The sequence below is a fragment of the Scylla paramamosain genome, chromosome 18 (genome assembly GCF_035594125.1).
Source record: "Scylla paramamosain isolate STU-SP2022 chromosome 18, ASM3559412v1, whole genome shotgun sequence".
Taxonomy (NCBI): domain Eukaryota; kingdom Metazoa; phylum Arthropoda; class Malacostraca; order Decapoda; family Portunidae; genus Scylla; species Scylla paramamosain.
The window spans coordinates 2,429,929-2,450,187 of record NC_087168.1 but is presented as its reverse complement, the minus strand read 5'-3'; the positions used below and the strand labels follow the sequence as shown (position 1 = coordinate 2,450,187).

The 20,259-nt window shown below is 40.0% G+C and overlaps 1 protein-coding gene across 3 annotated transcripts; it reads right to left on the bottom strand.

Annotated features, from left to right (window-relative positions):
- Positions 1-1,392: 1,392 nt before the first annotated feature.
- LOC135108995 (uncharacterized) lies at positions 1,393-20,259 on the bottom strand. 3 transcript variants are annotated; one of them, XM_064019929.1, is made up of 14 exons: positions 20,141-20,259; positions 17,817-18,026; positions 16,376-16,444; positions 16,051-16,181; positions 15,494-15,604; positions 14,533-14,623; positions 13,525-13,628; positions 13,199-13,280; positions 12,768-12,938; positions 7,012-7,196; positions 5,768-5,878; positions 4,259-4,495; positions 2,194-2,332; positions 1,393-1,823 (listed from the first exon to the last, which is right to left on the bottom strand). In XM_064019929.1, the coding sequence occupies exons 2-14, from the start codon at positions 18,018-18,020 to the stop codon at positions 1,602-1,604; spliced, it is 1,857 nt and encodes a 618-aa protein (XP_063875999.1). In that variant the 5' UTR covers positions 18,021-18,026; positions 20,141-20,259; the 3' UTR covers positions 1,393-1,601. The 3 variants fall into 3 exon arrangements, with proteins under 3 accessions (XP_063875999.1, XP_063875998.1, XP_063876000.1); XM_064019928.1 differs by having other exon boundaries at positions 20,092-20,162; XM_064019930.1 differs by lacking the exon at positions 20,141-20,259 and adding an exon at positions 18,788-18,880.

The following is a 20,259-nucleotide window of genomic DNA, read 5'->3' as shown; positions in this document are numbered from 1 at the left end:
GATCTCTGTTCACTCCAAATTATTGAATTTATAATGTTTAAATTGTCTGTTACTTTTCAATGAAGGTGACTCGCAGTTTAGGGAACAATAAATAAATGTAAATAGAATACTAGAATAGTCTAGGTATACAAATTGTCATATATATATATATATATATATATATATATATATATATATATATATATATATATATATATATATATATATATATATATATATATATATATATATATATATATATATATATATATATTAATAGCCTTGAGTGAGAGGAGGTGAGGAAAACACCTTGGCGAGGAGACAGTGTGTATTGTAAGACTACTGGAGGAAATCTGCACACACACACACACACACACACACACACACACACACACACATATATATATATATATATATATATATATATATATATATATATATATATATATATATATATATATATATATATATATATATATATATATATATATATATATATATATATATATATATATATTGTTTATTCATTAATGTATATTCCACAAATCTTCAAGTTCTAGGCTTCCCTTATACCGTTTCTATCTGTCACTCTGCACATTCATGTATCAAGTTTCCTTTCTGCCCGTTCTGTTACAGCAATGGTAGATGGTCATTGTTATTATTATTTATTTATTTATTTATTTTTTACATGACTCTGTCCTATCCTGTTCCTATTATTTCTTACCTCTTCCTAATATGCATAAATGATATTCTAAGTCAAACTTCTCCTATAAACTCTAGCGTTATTTACCAGACACACAACTCAGCGGAATGAAACAGATCACGAGAGGACGCTGCAGGACGCCTTACTAATAAGACTCAATTCCTTCATCTATCCACTCGAGACAGCTTTCCAGATAACCATTCCCTCTCCCTCATTTACACTCGAATATACCAGTCCTCTGCATTGAACATATCTGGACTTCCTTTCACTAATAATATTAAGTGAAAAAATGATGTATGCAATTCATGTTCACTTCTTTCCGTGTAGTAAAAACGAAACAAACAATGTTCATTCTGCATCTTTGTGATATTCCATTCTTAACTCTCCAGCGCTAGTCATACCAAGCGGCAGTCTTTCCATTCTTCATCCGAGAACACAGATTTGTTTGCTTGAAATACTCAGTGTCGTTTCTGTTTCTTTTCTGGCTTTTCTGCGTGAAATAAATAGAGACGTGGACACTTGTGGACCACCATTTCATCTTTAAATTGCACACCTGTACTTACATAAACCAACCCACTCATCTAAACACACACACACACACACACACACACACACACACACACACACACACACACACACACACACACACAAATGAACAATAAGCAAGACTTAGCATGTAGGTAAACATTCACAGGAACATAGACAAAATAGATTAATATAATTTATTCGTATAATGGAGCGTTATTCATGAGTGTATTAATCTATGAAGAGTAAATAAATAATACATAGCTACAGCACGATAGCAAACACTATACAAGGCTACACGGATTTGAAGCTGCCATTACTAAGTAAACCGTCCACTCACGCGTCTCAAAGGTGTGGTCTCATGACGTGCTGTACCACTGCTTTAGCTGAGTGTCTAAGCTGTACTGTGTGTAGCGGATCCAATATAGTTCATGACACACTCCTCCACGATCTTCAGTGATGTTAAGCAACTCAGCAAGACGTCATGGAAGTCTGCGAGCTGAAAACTTGTGTTTAGAGTTTCCTCGGCCCTCTGTCTTAGCTTCTTTATTTTGATCTCGCCAACCTTATAGGCACAAGCTTGCCCTGGATAAGTAATGTACCTGTTGATTTCACCCTGCGGGAGCAAGAAAGTTAGTTTTAATGGAATGAAATTGGAGCTGGTGATGCAAGAACTAAGAAAGAGACAACATTCCTTAAAGTTACCTTTGATTGAGTATAATAAAACTAATTCTAATGCTCTACAAAGGTGAGGATTGAAAGGAACAAGACACGTATGATTTGAGTTATATGATTATTAGACGACATTTACTTTGGATCTGTCACACACGCTGTTTGTCAGTCACAACGGTACTTGGAGGGAGATGTTTGCAAGACACCACCTGGCACATTCCTTAGGTCACAGTTTGTATGACTAGATACGGAACGAACCACCTGCATGGTTACAGCTCTCTCTCTCTCTCTCTCTCTCTCTCTCTCTCTCTCACCTGTACATTTTTCTCGGAAAATGCCGTGTGGTTCATCAGAAAGGCCACAGCCCTGTCCCTGGACCAGCCCAGCGCGTGTATGCCTGTGTCCACCACAAGACGACTGGCGCGCAGCAGCTCGAAGGAGTGGCGGCCCATCCTGTGTGTGGGGAAGTGATGTCACCATTATTGACAAAACACGTCAGGAACACCATTTACCTGCATGGATGAAATTCTTAATTTCACGTATGTAGTAATCGAAATTAGTAGCTGGAAGTAATGCACATTGTCGTGATGTTATCTTTCCACGACTGGTGACACTTTTTGGTATTTTGATAATGTACAAAACAGTAAAAAGGTGGCGCGGAACAAGGAATGCACAAGAACAGGGCGTACAGGTTTATATGAAAATATATTGCACAAGGCAGTGAAAGAATGCACCAGGAAGAAAGATGTCGAAGTGAAGCAGGAAGTACGTGCTGAAGTTCTTGTGACATGTGCAAGGTGAAGAGTCTGGTTGGGTAACAGAGCAGCGCACATACAGGATGCTGTTGAGGGAGGTAACGAAGCAGTGATAAAGTGATAAAGCTAAAGAACAAGGTTTCAGTAACCAAATGAGCAAGTGAGTTCGTTTAGGAGCAGGTAAACAGAATTTTCGATAAGTGGAATGACTTGTGAGTACTTTGGTTCCCACTGCTGCCACCAAATGTTGTAGTGATTACATGAATGGCGACACTATGTGTAGTCGTTGCAGGCTAATCTAATTTAGAAGCCACACCTCTGCCTTAGTTCCTATTGGTGGAATGATTAACTGGTAAAGGCTTACCGTTCTTATCACTTCCTCAAAATTTTACATCTAAAAATATCTTTAATCGCCTTATGAATTAGCCTTGTGATGAGCTGATTAAACAAATAACATATTATAAAAATGTCAAATTATTGACTCATAAAAGTTTGTGGCAAGATATAAAAAAAAAAATAATAATAATAAATAAAAAAAATAAAAATAAATAAATAAATAAATAAAAAAAAAAAAAAAGACAGCAGGTGGATACTAAGAGGAACAGCTAGTGGAGACGTGGCGTTTGTTGAAAGTCACACGAACGAGTTGATGGAAAAGCTAAATTTGATTCCACAATTTTTCTAGAGTTAATGCCTACCTCGATATTATTATTACTATTTTTTAAAATCGGCTTAAGGAAGGCTAATATTGACAATGTGCTTAGCCTTAGCAGTCTTTCTAAAAGATATTCTTCCTCTCATAAAAGGCTATTTTGAATTAAGACAAATCTAGAGGTGCCTGGATTATTCTGCACCAGTCTGACAGTCAAACCTGCATCGACAGTGGCGAAAGCAACTTTGGATCAATACCGTTCTACCCGTGGCTTATACTGGCCGGAGGATCGACTGTGCAGTGTTCATGAAGAGACTGCATTTTACAATACTACAAAAAAATGAATAGTTAACAGCACTGTTTCACTTTCAACAAGGAAATGTAGAACTCCTTATATAGATCTGGTGACTCAACCATCTTAGAAACTTTGAGAAACTGATGTGAAAACAGGATAAATTTTTAAGCATGTCACAGTGGCACTATTTGCGCTGGGGGTCAGTGTATCCTCAGGCACACAGGCTGGGTATCGTGGCCATAGTTTAAGGTTAAAAGGGTATTAATTTGGGTACCATCGCCAAATCCCAAAATCAAATGCGTCTGAATCGTGGCTATAGTTCGAGGTTAGGAAAGGCATCTACTCGGGGTAACGGTTTCCAAATATTAAAACAGAAGTCCTCCGTTAGTTGAGGCGCTGTCCTAATTCTAAAAAAAAAGATAATGTGGACTTAGAAACCGAAACAAAGAGGGAATCTAGCTTGGGATTTAAACCTCACACAAAAGTATATTGTAGAAGGTCTTAGATATCGAGACCGAATGATCATCAGATTAAAAAGAAAGAAAGAAAAAAAAAGTACAAGTAGAGATGTTAGAAAGAATGTGATAATATAATATTTGTTGATAGATTCCAATTTTCTCTCCTTCCGAGCAGGCCTCTCCCTTTTATTTTTCCCTCTGTTGGTGTGAGACACTCACTTCTGATAAGGATCGGTATAGCTGCCGAGTTCCTCTCCAAGAAATTCGGAGTAGAGACCCCAGCCCTCAATTATGGCGGTGCGCAGCGGGAACCTCGCTGGGGCGTTCAGGTCTGAGGTGAAGTCGACATACTTGCGGAAGGTGTGGTTAGATGGGTTCAGCTTTGCATAGACGGCTTCCAGGTGGTGGCCAGGGTACGCCTCGTGCAGGGACAGCGCCATCACTTCGTACTTTTTCCTGGAGGAACCTCAGCGAATTATGACACACACACACACACACACACACACACACACACACACACACACACACACACACACACACACACACACACACAGACACACAGACACACACACACACACACACACACACACACACACACACACACACACACACACACACACACACACACCTTAAACCTTAAATGTGCAACCCTTAAAAAATCATTGCGAGAAAGAAGCAACAGTTATCTACGTTATTAAGAGTTACTGTTACTTACACACACACACACACACACACACACACACACACACATATATATATATATATATATATATATATATATATATATATATATATATATATATATATATATATATATATATATATATATATATATATATATATATATATATATATATATATATATATATATATATATATATATATATATATATATATATATATGAGAAGTTCCGAGATACAGTTGAGATGAACAAGAAAACACCAAGAGTTTTTCTTTTCTTAAAGTGAAGAAAAGAAAAAAACTGAAAGTTTTTGCTGTTTATCTCTACTATATATATATATATATATATATATATATATATATATATATATATATATATATATATATATATATATATATATATATATATATATATATATATATATATATATATATATATATATATTAGATTTATGTACAAGCATAAGGAAATATTAATTTGGAGAAAGAAGCAGTAGTTATATAGTCTACATATGTAACTAAGAGTGCTATGTTTGTCTGAATGTGTTGATCTCTTTACTTGAAAACAATGATGCGATATTTAGGAGTTTAACAAGTGCCATTGAACACAAAATGAACGACAACTTTCGAATTAAATTTTGAGATGAAAAATAAATCCGTCTGTGCCAAAATTTGCCAACACAAACTACAAAGAGAGAGGCAGAGATGGGCTGCTGTGTGCATTTCTTTTCAGGCCGTGTCCTTCTTGTCCTAAAACTACGCGTTTTCTGTAATCCCTGTTTGTTAAGCAGCACAGTCACTTGTATTCTTTCATGGTAATTCCTCATTATTACCGCATATGGGTAGCCAGTAATTACAATGGAAAGGAATATAATTCTTATAGATACATGATGGATAATTTCAAAACATTTTTCAGAATATTTATGTAAAAATAGGCCAACATTAGTGAAGGGTGGCAGATGTGGTAGTGGTGGTGGTGGTGGGGAGGTAGACAGCAGCGGAGTGGTCAAGGAATATGGACTTGATCTTCCTTTGGCAGTACTCACAAGGTATCAAAGGAGTGAGTGTTGATGATGAAACTGCCGAGGCGCGAGCCGTCTATGGATGGTTCGCTGTACCTCGCAATGACAGCATCTGGGTTATCATCTCCTTCAACTCTGTATTGAAAGGAGATGGAGCAATGGTAAAGTAAAGGAAGATAAAAAAAAGTGAGACAAACGTAACCATACCTGGTTGGTATGGTTGGTTTGTTATGTCGATGGAACATTTGCGATTGCATCACATTTATTTGATCAAGTGTGTGTCATCATGGTCAAGAAACATGCGGGCGTGCACCCTGGACTATATACACTCTTACAGAATAAGCAGAGTGTAACTTATATGAGGATGATTGAAATGATTAAGGAGCTGGTATGCGCGACACAATGTTATAAACAGTGATTTTGAGTATGCAGCTTTTGCATGAAAAACTGCTTTCCCGATGTAGAAATTAAAGTCTGTCTGTTTCATTTATCGCAAAATTTACTAAAACATAAAAAGTATGGGTCTCATGGGTTCATATAATACTCCCGACTTTACTTTACATACTAAAATTGTAACAGCACTTTCTTTTATATCAAAGGACGACATTAACTGTCATGTGGATGCTCTTGCAACTTTCTTGCCTGGGGAATTGGTTCCGCTCTTAGATTGGTTTGAGGACAGTTGTATTGGTCATCCACACCGGAGAGGAACTGGGAGGAGACAACCATTATTTCCCAGAGATGTGGAACGTGTACCAACGAACGTTACAGGGAGAAGATAGAACCACTAACCATGGTGAAGCAGCAAACAGACAACTACGAGGCAAACTGGGAATGATGCATCCAACGATATGAAACTTCCTTCATTCTCTTAAACGAGTCCAAAAGGGACGGGATGAATATTTTGAGAGACTTTCAGGTGGGCATGAACCTCAAATCAAATTAATAAAATACAGGAAAGCAGATGAAAGAATACTGAAAATTGTTTCTGGATATGGGAACAGAAATGTAGAATACATGCGTGCAATTGGGTATAATTTATCACACTAAAAGTAAAGAATAACATCTCTTTTAAACGATTTAAAATGTTTTTTTAAATTTCTAATTAAATAAACTAATCTCATAAATAAGTATGATTCGTTGAATAAATCATTGATTTGGTGGCGCTGAAAGGATGGCGCTGAAATGGGCTGGCGCTGAAACAGCGGAGCCGAAACATCGGCGCTGGAATGGCGGCGCTGAATCATACTCTAACCGCTGGGGCTTACGTGACGTTGGTCTGTGGCAATCTGGGGAACATTTGCTTCACCCGGGGATAGATGTCGTTGTAGACGGTGTTTCTGAAGGTCTCCAGGAGATCATTCTTGCTGCTGAACCTTTGTGCCGGGTCAGTCATGAGGGCCTGGCTGATCTCAGACAAAGTCTTGCCTTTCATCCCAATTTCTGCAGCCGTCTGTGTGGGGGAGGCAGCGCGGCAGTGTTGCGTTACAAAAGTCATTCCACTGAGGTGATGGTTTCTGTTCTCTGATTTATCAAACTTGTTTATGTGTTTTGATGTCTGCCAATATGTACAATTATGCCCCCCAAAAAAACGATTTTTTTTTTTTTTATGTAGGAGGGACACTGGCCAAGGGCAAAAAAAAAAAAAAAAAAAGCCCACTGAGATGCCAGTCCCAGAAGAGGGTCCAAAACGGTAGCTAAGAATTGAAGGACAAGTGTCCTGAAACCTCTCTCTTGAAGGAATTCAAGTCATAGGAAGGTGGAAATACAGAAGCAGGCAGAGAGTTCCAGGGTTTACCAAAGAAAGGGGTGAATGATTGAGAATACTGGTTAACTCTTGCATTAGAGAGGTGGACAGAATAGGGGTGTGAGAAAGAAGAAAGTCTTGTGCAGCAATGCCGCGGGAGGAAGGGAGGCATGCAGTTAGCAAGATCAGAAGAGCAGTTAACATGAAAATAGCGGTAGAAGACAGATAGAGATGCAACGTTGCGGCCATGAGAGAGAGGATGAACAGTCAGTTAGAAGAGAGGAGTTGATGAGACGAAAAGCTTTTGATTCCACCCTGTCTAGGAGAGCGCTATGAGTGGAACCCCCCAGACATGTGAAGCATACTCCATACATGGACGGATAAGGCCCTTGTAAAGAGTTAGCAGCTGGGGGGGTGGAGAAAAACTGACGGAGACGCCTAACTTCATAGAAGCTGTTGTACCTAGAGATGAGATGTGAAGTTTCCAGTTTAGATTATAAGAAAAGGACAGACCAAGGATGTTCAGTGTAGAAGAGGGGGACAGTCGAGTGTCATTGAAGAAGAGGGGATAGTTGTATGGAAGGTTGTGTCGAGTTGATAGATGGAGGAATTGAGTTTTTGAGGCATTGAACAATACCAAGATTGCTCTGCCCCAATCAGAAATTTTAGAAAGATCAGAAGTCAGGCGTTCTGTGGCTTCCCTGCGTGAAATGTTTAGTTCCTGAAGGGTTGGACGTCTATGAAAAGACGTGGAAAAGTGCAGGGTGGTATCATCAGCGTAGGAGTGGATAGGACAAGATGTTTGGTTTAGAATGTCATTGATGAATAATAAGAAGAGACGGGGTGTTAGGACAGAATCCTGAGGAACACCACTGTTAATAGATTTAGGAGAACAGTGACCGTCTACCACAGCAGCAATAGAACGGTCAGAAAGGAAACTTGAGATGAAGTTACAGAAAGAAAGATAGATAGATAGGATAGAGAAGGATAGATAGATTACAGAGGCAAGATGATAAACGAGAAGCAAGTTACTGGAGTTCCCGTTGAGTGCTGAACAGTGTCATCTTGAGTCTGGGTAGCGTGTGTAGGTAGAAGTGAAACTTGTGTGTAAGCTACAGGTTAAGGTTATCTAGAAACCACGCCCTCTTTGCCTTCTGCCTCCTTCCTTGGAGGAAACTTATTTGTAAAGTTCTTGCCACTTTCCTATTTTTTTAATGTGTGTGTATACATATATATATATATATATATATATATATATATATATATATATATATATATATATATATATATATATATATATATATATATATATATATATATATATATATATATATATATATATATATATATAAGATATTTTCAATCATTTTATCAATTAGTTTTTTTTGATTTAGACAATTATCAGTAAAAAAAAAATGAAAAGATAATTACGAGTATATCAATGCATTAGCCCTTCAGCCCTTCATTAGCCCTTGCAATATTTGCGTAAGCTCATTCATATGATAGTCGATGTGCACCAACTCTCTACATCAATCAAGACTGATCTCTCTAACCATAGGCACTCTACAGTCAATGTTTGTTCCGCCTACACCTAGTCTAAGTACAGTGTACTCTCAGTTGGGCAGCCTGCGGTCATTCATTGACAAATACACTGATGAGGTAAGATGGTGGTGTTTTGTTATTGCCTTCCTTGTACCACAGGATGGATGTAAACAGTTTCCCGTGCCGATGTAAGAGTGCAATATTTACAGTATGTGAATACAAAACAGTTCCCTGAGGATGAGGTGAGCGCAAGCGTGCAGTCTCGGGACTCCAGGCAAGGATAGAGGGAGGGGTGAAGTTATGATCCTCAACTTCTTGAGTATAACTACACCTCGTATAAGTACACGCACGGACGCACGCACAAACATACAGAGGACAACTTGCATGCTTCATGATACAGCTTCATTCATCCTTCTACTTTCCGCAACAACCATACAGGTGTCAGCGATGGGATCCATCTTATACTGCCTTCCACAATCTTTTAACATTTGGTCTCTGTCAAGTTCCCTAGCTGGTGGTAACATAGCTGACAGCTCCTCCAACCTTCAGTAATTTCTTATCTTTTCTGTTCTCTTATTGAGCCATGAGGACATCTTTTTGTCTGATCAAATGAACGAGTACAGCAGACCGCCAGACAGAGGGGAAACTGGACGTAGTCTAGGCAAAAATTGATATTAGACTGCCTCTCATTGGAAAGGCACACACGTTCAAGTGATGTGAATCAGTCGCAGCAGAGGGAAGTTTCAGTGCACGTTTAGTGGAAGACGCAAAGATCAAATTAAGAGAAAAGGAGATGGAAACAGATGCATTAACATGAGCTAGATATGTGGGAGGAGAAAGACAGGACAGACCAGGAATAGGGATCAACACAGGGGATCTTATGATCAACACCCGAAGGAAAGGAGAGAAGTACAGGTGATTTCTCAGGTGAGGAGACACGTCTGGTATGTAGGCTAATGTTAGGTGTCAGCTGTCATTGAAAGAGGTGTAACATTTACCAAAATAGAATTGTTATCAATATTATTATTATTATTATTATTATTATTATTATTATTATTATTATTATTATTATTATTATTATTATATAATAATAATAATAATAATAATAATAATAATAATAATAATAATTATTATTATTATTATTATTATTATTATTATTATTATTATTATTATTATCATTATTAGTAGTAAAAAGATAAGAAAATAAGAGAAGCTGCAAGAAGCTATCAGGTCTACGTACTTGTGGCACTCCCTAAGCTGAATGTGATATACCTACCTATTTCCAACTATCGTCGCCATCCATGTCTAATCTTCTCTTCAAGCTCCCTAGTGACTCAGCACCAACAACCTGATTACTGAGTCTATTCCATTAATCTATCACGCTAATTGAGAACTAATTCCTTTCTATCTCTCTTTTAAATCTAACTTTTCAAATTTCAACCCATTATTATTATCCTTTATGTAAGAGTGGCTCCAGCCATGGGCAACATAAATTAAAAAATAGAAAGACCCACTGAGACGCCAGTCCCCAAACAGTCAAAAACTCTGACAGGGAGTTCCAGGGTTTAACAGAAAAGGGATGAATGATTGAGAATTAATTAAAGATGTGGACAGAACAGGGATGAAAGAAAGTCTTCTGCAGCGAGGCCGCGGGAGGAGGGCAGGCATGTGGTTAGCAAGATCAGAAGAGCAGTTAGCATGAATATAGTGGTAGAAGATAGCATGAGATGCAACATTGTGGCCGATGAGAGAGAGGCTGGGGACAGTCAGTTAGAAGAGAAGAGTTGATAAGACGAAAACTTGATTCCACTCCGTTTAGAAGAGCGATGAACACCTCCATACATAATATTATGATTCGTGTTCCATATATGAACGGATAAGGCCCCTGTACAAGGTTAACAGCTGGTGAAGGAATGAAAAATACTGGCAGAGACGACTCAGAACACCTATGTTCATAGAAGCTGTTTTGGCAAGAAATGAGATGTGAAGTTTCCAATTCACATTATTAGTAAAGGACAATTGAGTCTCATTGAAGCTAAGAGGATAGTTATCTGGAAGATTGTGTCAAGTTCATAGATGAAGGAATAGAGTTTTGAGGAACTGAACAATACTATTTTATTTATTTATTTTTTTTTATGTAGGAAGGACACTGGCCAAGGGCAACAAAACTTTAATAAAAAAAATGCCCACTGAAATGCCAGTCCCATAAAAGGGTCAAAGCAGTGGTCAAAAATTGGTGGATAAGTGTCTTGAAACCTCCCTCTTGAAGGAATTCAAGTCGTAGGAAGGTGGAAATACAGAAGCAGGCAGGGAGTTCCAGAGTTTACCAGAGAAAGGGATGAATGATTGAGAATACTGGTTAACTCTTGCGTTAGAGAGGTGGACAGAATAGGGGTGAAAGAAAGAAGAAAGTCTTGTGCAGCGAGGCCGCGGAAGGAGGGGAGGCATGCAGTTAGCAAGATCAGAAGAGCAGTTAGCATGAAAATAGCAGTAGAAGACAGCTAGATATGCAACACTGCGGCGGTGAGAGAGAGGCTGAAGACAGTCAGTTAGAGGAGAGGAGTTGATGAGACGAAAAGCTTTTGATTCCACCATGTCTAGAAGAGCAGTATGAGTGGAACTCCCCAAGACATGTGAAGCATACTCCATACATGAACGGATAAGGCCCTTGTACAGAGTTAGCAGCTGGGGGGGTGAGAAAAACTGGCGGAGACATCTCAGAACAACCTAACTTCATAGAAGAAGTTTGCTCTGCTCCAATCAGAAATTCTAGAGATATCTGAATTCACGCTTTCTTTGGCTTCCCTGCCTTATTCTATCCTGATTACTGATCCTGAGAATTTTACTTACGTCATCCTTGTTATATCTCCATACCACTTAAAGACCTTTATCATGTCCCCTCTTAATCTATATGCTTCTCTAAGGAAGTATAGTAGTAGTAGTAGTAGTAGTAGTAGTAGTAGTAGTAGTAGTAGTAGTAGTAGTAGTAGTAATAGTAGGAGTAGTAGTAGTAGTAGCAGTAGTAGTAGTTGTAGTAGTAGTAGTAGTAGTAGTATTAGTAGTATTAGTAGTAGTAGTAGTAGTAGTAGTAGTAGTAGCAGCAGCAGCAGGAGCAGCAGCAGCAGCAGCACCAGCAGCAGCAGCAGCAGCAGCAGCAGCAGCAGCAGCAGCAGCAGCAGCAGCAGCAGCAGCAGAAACAGCAGTAGTAGTAGTAGTAGTAGTAGTAGTAGTAGTAGTAGTAGTAGTAGTAGTAGTAGTAGTAGTAATAGTAGTAGTAGTAGTAGTAGTAGTAGTAGTAGCAGTAGCAGCAGCAGCAATAAAAGTAGTAGCAACAGTAGTAGCAGTTTTAGTATTAGTAGTAGTAGTAGTAGTGGTAACAGCAACTGTACAGTGGCGTGGACAGGGAGCTACAGCTCCGGTATCCTTCAACACCAGCTTTGTTCTCTTTATTGCTGGGAGAGGCAGCCCGCAAGAGTGGGATCTCTGCTCCTTTTTGCCATTATTGAAAATAAAAGCATATACTTTTCCTCTTCCTCTGATACATGGATCTTCGTGTCAAAAGTGCATTCATTGAAAGGACCAAAAGTCATGTCAAAGTCAGAAAAAGTGGCTCAGATAATTGTGGCTGCCAATGAATAAACAAATAATTTGAGATAAAATAATGCCAACGTACATCATTGTTTATATATATAAAAAAAAAAAAAAATAACAAATAAATTAAAGCTTTATGTTTACCTTCTGCACTTCCGCCTCGATCCTCGCCACCTCCTTCTGGCCCAGGTCGTGGATCTGCTGCGGCGTCAGGTCTGTAGTGGTGTGGAATTTGAGACATGCCTGGTAGTAAGCCTCTCCGCCAGGCAACGACGACGCCCCCACTTCAGTTCGGGTGGCCGGCAGGTACTGGTTCTGTTGACGCAAGGAGCAATTACTTTCCTTTCACCCTGCCGTGCTACACGACATTCCTTCACCAAGTGCCTTTACTTACAAATAAGTCTAGATTATTATTATTTCACACAAGGTGTTGCACAGATACAGGACAACTATAAAATTAAAAGATGAAAATAATATTTTTTCCTCCCACATCAGAAGTACAAGTCACTACCCTGCAACTTAAGAGGCTCAGTGAACAAGATGAGGCAGTCTTGGTCAAGGCTCCTTCAACTTACCTCTATGAAGTTACGAATTTCCTTGAACGAGGGAATAAGGTCCTGTTTGATTCTTTCCTGGGCCTGCTGCCTCAGTGTGGTTCTGTGAGGTATGAGGGACTTAGAGGTGTGCATGGAACCCACGAAAGTTTGGCTTTATGGCGAATGGCAACAGTAGGGTGATAATGAGAAGTACAGTCAAGGAAGCAAGAATATAATTTGGAATTAGTCTTTGGCAATGATGAAAAAAATCGGTGGAAATTTTAATTTAAGATGAAAATCTTTGTTAAATTTTCTCACCAGGATCACCAACCCAGCACGTGAACCCCGAGACGTGTATGAGTTACCTCTGCTCTGCGGTGATGGTGTCGGACATGTTGACGAATGGCTTATAGAACAATGAATCCTCCACGGGGCCGATCAGACTGTCAAACCGATCCATCACGCCCACCTGCCGGAAGAAAACAGGTTGTGGTTACAAGAGGAGGAAGTGGAGATAAGATGAGGCGTCAAGGAGATGTGTTAGTTAAAGAGAAGAGAAGAACAGACTGGCGACGTAGTTACATAAGCGAAAGCTGAGGGCAAAGAGAGTACACCAAACGAATGTAACGCTCTTCTTTAGTAGTATCTTACAAGCAGTGAGACTGCGATTAGAAGACAAGATAAACTGCTTGTGAGAGGTAGTCGTCAGGGACTGTTTTAGCAGTTAGGCCAAAAATGATTACCAAGACCCGAGTGAGTTTGGTCAACCTCCTCACTCTTGTCGCTAAATGGCTTCCCCCTCCTTTTCAGATAGATTTTTGGTGTTTCATTTTTCATTATCAGGAATAGATATGATTCTATTCTCTCTTATTTCTTCTTCTAAGGCTTCATTTTCTTATGCAACATATATTAAAGCCTGTATGAAAGCTCGCGGGAGATCCCTCTTCACAGGAATCCCCACCACTGCTACCAGTACAACACGTCCTCTTCATTTGGGACTGTCATAAAAACACGGAAATGTTGGTCTGACTAGGGGAATAAATTGTTCATGACAAGCAGCAGTTGTGAACTGGCAGGACACTCGAAGCAAGAGTCTGACCACCAGTCAGACCAACATGCTAATTAAGTAAAGTCAGCCGCATACACTATAGTCGTGCATGGCTTTGGCGTTCATCTCCATCTCATCAGCATTTGATTACCAAGATCGGAGGAAATTTTGGTCGACTTCGAGAATCTTTCCATTACGGAAATATTCGTACACTGGATGAAATATGATACATACTTTCTCAACCATAGAGCACGACTCTACCACACAACGTCAAGACTCCTGCACCACACACACCTCCACACTCCAGGACAACACAAACACTCACCATGGACCAATTGGAAGGCATGATGTTGTCCTTTATGTTTTCCCTCAGCAGTGTGAGGATTTCCTGTGCCTGTCTGGGAAAGTCGCTGTACCTGAGGGCGAAGGAAGACACATGCACGAGACAAAGGCACTCAAGTAATGAAGTAATGGACAATGAGTGCAGCTGTAGCGTGACCCTGCACGTATGTCATGTCTGGAAAGGAATTGTCCCAGGGATATTTTGCTGTCACAGTTGTCGTGCAGACACGATTTGTCTTTTGTTTTGCACGGATGCTTGTTGGCCCAGTAGTGCCTCGCGGGAAACAAACTGCTATGCACACTCCATTTCTCGTATTTTCTTTTATATATTCTAGCGTTATTACTCTGTGCGTATGTGTCATTCGTCTACGGTCATTCACTTACGGTCTTCTGCTGGTCACTCAGCCAGCTGTTCCCCTACGGAAAGAAATCAGAGCTCATAGTGATTGATTTTTGGGTAGTAGTGAGACCACTCACACACCACACACCGGGACAGCGAGGCCACAACTTCTCAGGTTATATCCGTACCTGCTTGCTGCTAGATGAACAGGGCTACATATTAATAGCTCGCCCATTTGCTTCGCCGCGCCCGGGATTCGAACCCGAGCCTTCTCGGTTGTGAGCCGAGCGTGCTGACTTCTACACAAGGAAGCTAAAGAGAGACAATCGGTGTGTGTGTGTGTGTGTGTGTGTGTGTGTGTGTGTGTGTGTGTGTGTGTTCTAGCAGATATTTTAATTAATTATTGAATAATGCATTACATGGTTTTAAACAGAGAAAATGTAAACAACAGATGATATAATAAGACAATCGTCGGATTCATAATGATCAAACGAGACAAAAAAAATTTCAGTGAAAACCGACTAAATTTGCTTTTACTTGTTTTAGAGCGCCAAGCAAAGTTGTCCCACCAACCCTTGTCTTCTGTTCGTGCCCGAACACTGACCTTGAGAGGAGCTTCTCATAATCGTTGTAAGAGTCGAGAACCACTTCTTTCTCCACCATATACCTGAGGGATTCTTGAGGCCCAGACATGAAGGTGACGGGCGCGTAGTACCTGTGGATGGGCAGAGCAAACGATGCAGGGGTACGATAGAAAGATTAACTGATAAATGAAGAGATAGGTTTTTAGGTCTAAAAGGAGGAGAAGGAAAAAAATGATGATGATGATACTATTACTACTACTACTACTACTACTACTACTACTACTACCAATAATGATAATAATAATAATAATAATAATAATAATAACAATAATAATAATAATGATAATAATAATAATAATAATAATAATAATAATAATTAGATAAGAAGAAAAAACAACAGGACCATCAGTATCTTTCAAAATCACATTGCTGTCAGTTTCAAATTACATATACGATGAATCCCTGAACAATCCCATGCACAGACAGTGACTGCTTGCACTCTACTGTACGTACCACATCCAAAGAGTGAAGTGCTACCAAAAGTTATGCTCCCGAGAAGTTGGGCAACAGAACTTACTTCTTATAAGGGAAGTTCTGCACGTAGGTATTCATTTCCTCCTTGAACACCTTCAGGGTGATCAAGTCTTCCGTCGAGAGCGAGGTGGTGTCTATCTTGTTGGCCCGCTGCAGGAACTCCTCACACTTGGCCTGTCAACCACACACAGCTTAACCGAGGTCACGTGCTCGTTAAGAAAAGACGTCTATTAAATTCTGTCGAAATAAATGTTGATTATATCCTCAGAGAATATAAAAGAGAGAGAAACATGATTAAGAGTGGCAAGTGGCGCATGCTGGAGTGGCTGGCGACTCTGACTGTGGCTGGACCAATAACTGTCACCTGCCTTCCGCTTCTGCAGGCGTTGCTTATCGTAAGAGTCCAGGCGGGCTGCGGTGTCGTCGTTGATGCCCAGCTGCGGGAGGGACACACACAATGAACGTTGAAAAATTGAAAACAAGATAATCTGATTATTTATTTCTGTGTCTAGAGTCAGTGTCAAAAAAAAGATGGCAAAATTCTCAGTCGGCGGTATGAGTAGTTGGGGAGATTTCCAAGAGTGTTTTCGTGATCCTAGTGACGGCTTAGCAAGAAGTATAATTATTAGTATGAATAAAAAAAAAGAAGAATTGAGTCAGACTAATGACCTCTGGAGTTGGTCTCAGAAAACGAAAACGCTAAAGGATGTTGGCTAGTGTACTATGTGTGGGGATGGAGGAGTCGAGTGGGAAGCCTTAAGTGAAGTGGAATGCAAGAAAGTATCTCGGGAAGTAGTGTCAGTCAAATTCAGAAAGTAAACAAAGTGGCCCTTGTCTCCTTTCTTCTATCCTGGTTCTCTTTGGGAATGGCAGGATGTGCGGGCTTTTTATTTGTATTCCCCCACCCCCTTTCCAATTTTTTTTCTTTGCCCTTGGATGGTCTCCCTAGCACAGTGGTCCTCAACTCGTTTCAGACCACGGACCACCAAACCAAATGTGGACCATTTCAATTTCGGGCAAGGATACAGCACCATACATAAATCTGCATAATACAGCACACAGCATATTAAGTGACCAGAAGTATTTCATTTTGATCACAATTCTTCCCTGTTTCCTTTTGAATTAATCAATTTTCCAGTGAAAAAGAGTATCAAAATAAAATTTCATGTCCATACTTGAAGAGCATGAGACAAATAATACATACAACTGATTATCTTGGCAGTCTGGTATCTACTGGCCACAGGCTCAGTGGTCCACAGCACTTTGCGACTTAACCTCGTGCCACCTGACAGAAATAATCAGAATGGCTCGTCACCTTGTTGAGTACAGTAGGTGCATGTACTCAGGCTCTGATTATGTATAGTAGCATGAATCTTGAACATTCACTATAGATTAAATTTAAAAATGACTTGAAGTATTACTTAACAACTACAATAAAAAAAAATGAAAATTGCCAATGTATTTCTTAAACAGAAATTTAATTAAATTAATAATAAATGATTGATTAATTTACTGATTAAATTGTTCATACTAAATTGTCTATTTTAATATCTGCGAATGCCCTGTGGACCATCCTGAAAAGTCACCAGTACATGTCTTAGTACATGAGAGAGGCACTTTTGTACAATCAAGTCCCTGCCCGCAAGATTGCAACTCATGTTTCCACCTTTACTACCACCTCTGTAACTACATTCTTCTTACTTTCCCTTTATTTAGGCCTCACTGCACGAAACTTTCTAATTCTCTGCCATTTATTCTATCCTCACGGATGTGACCTTCTTTAAGAGTGAAAGGGTTAACAGGACTCACCTGCGTGGAAAACTGAGGGAACTCCTGTGTCTTCCAGTTCCAGTAGTCTTTGGAGAGGGCGAGCAGGTCAGCGCTGGGCTTGGCGAGGGGCGGCGGGGTCGTGGTGAAAGATGGAGGGATCGAGGCGGAGGTCATTAGCCTCGCCAGAAATACCACAAACAACACCAGTGCCATCGGGAGTCCTATCGCTGCTTGAATACTCATCGTTACCTGGCGAGTCAGTAATAAAGTGCAGGTAGTCTTGGCTGGCAGACTGATCAAAGACACGCGTGCATCATTCACGCCGTCACATTGTTTAGTAAACAAGTCAACGCAAACACGTAAACATCAACAACATACAAGTGTGGCTGACACAAATCCTAACAATGTTTGTGCACCTTGACATTTTATAAGAACATAAGAACATGAGGGGCAGTGTAAGGTGCCAGTAAGACTACACCTGACAGTCATTTTACAAAACAAATACACCGATATACACCTAGCATCCCTATCTATAAATCTCTCTAATATTGTTTCAAAGCTCTGTTGACTCAATCCTAACAATCCGATTATTAAGTCTATTCCAGTAACCTACCAGGCTTCAACCCGCTACCTATAGTCCTATAGGGATTATTAACCATAATGATCTTGTCTATATCCGCGATTATTATTCAGGCGAGACACCGCAAGATGCTTTACAAATACAAAGAGCAGAACTGAGAGCATCGTGTGCCATTGTTTAAACTACGGTGTTTCTTGACTAGGGTGCTGGCACACCCATGCGATGCTGAAGTCAATTCTATGGGTGCTGGGAAATGCTGCAAATCGGGCGGTACGATATCAGTGTTACTCGCAAGGGATCCAAAAGTACTGAAGTGACAAGATAAACCTTAACCTCATTTCCAGCTGTGTTAATAATGATGAAAAGCAATAAATTTGTACAAATATTTACACTTGAGTATGAATTCTGCGTCACTAAACTTGTGGCACACCTGCAACTTGATGTCAGCCAAAGTTAGAGAACGCTGCACTGCCGCGACCTGACCTTAGTGGGTCGGAAAAGGTTATGAAACGTTAGCTGTCAGCGCCACACCATTCCACGCCTCGGCATGTGGAGTAGGCTAGCGACCTCCTTTCTCCGCCACCTTTAAGCTTTCCATTCACAGCAAACCGGTACCCACTCAAGGCTGCATGAACCCAGGAGGGGTCGCTCGTCCCTGATAAATTTCAACTTTAAGATGAGATAAGATTTTGGGATTTCCTGTATTGTAGTCGGATGTGCCACCGCCTGAACCTCCTCTGCTGTCCGTACTAGATGTGTAAGGCCGTACAGGTCATGGTACCGTCCCGATCAGTAGATAAGCCACATTCCCTTTCACTGTGTTTAGCTTTTCTTTGTTCAGTGTTAAGTCCTCTCAGCTGCTGGTCATTTAACAAATGAGTTTTTTTGTAAGGTTAGTGTTTGCAGATGTGGAGACTTCAGAATAACAGAAAATGCTAAACACAGAGGAGTGACTGAAAGATTATTTGACTCTCCCTCCCACCCCCTCTCTCTCTCTTTCTCTCTCTGTCCATACATTCCATACACACTCTGTTTCCAAAGCAACTTAGCTTGCCGGTGTGCTTTCCAGGGTGGAGAGGAACCTCATGAACGATACATTACATTAGCCTTCCGTCTCCTGGAATCCACGCTCTTTTATATTTCGCACCGAAATCATGATAAATCTATTCATAATCTTAACAAAACTCTTTCATCAGCAACAAATGTTAGTTGACTTTCTCTTTGCCACTTTTGGCATCTGGCCCAAAATTTCCTCTTTTAATCCTATATTTCTCCCAGACGGCTCCACTATCACCTCTGTGTCTAATTCAACTCTTAAATACAACGTGACAGCGTGTAAGTGTTATCGCTGCGAAAGAAACGTGACATGTTATGGATGATTCTGAAAGTTTTCATGGTTAAATATTTACAAGAAATGCAAATAATAGTAAGTTTTTTTAAAATTGATTGTGTATCGTCAATCCAGTTGCCTACAGTAGATACCTATAGAACAGTGCAGCATCTCAGCCACGACATTCATAAAGGATCCCTGTTAAAGTTCTTGTCCTGGCCATTCTTGCACTGATGATTTTACCCTGCCTGGACACGACAAAGTGGCCGCGAGAAGCGTTCGTCCTGCCCGTAAAGTCGTGAACAATGAACACCATTTACCCCCCAAAAAAAAGAAAAAAAAAAAAGTTAATGACGAGAATAAAATTACCACAAAATATACGTGTAGTGTTGATAAACACTTACGCTAGTGGAACAGTAAAGGGATGAGAGCAGCGCTGCACCTCACACTAACCTGCTTGCTGAATGATAACTGCACCGCCACCTAGTCACCGAGTGAATGCACGGCGCTGGTCGGAAATGCGACTGGCAACGTAGCGTCTTGCTATTCCGACCGCTGCAAAAAACTTATTA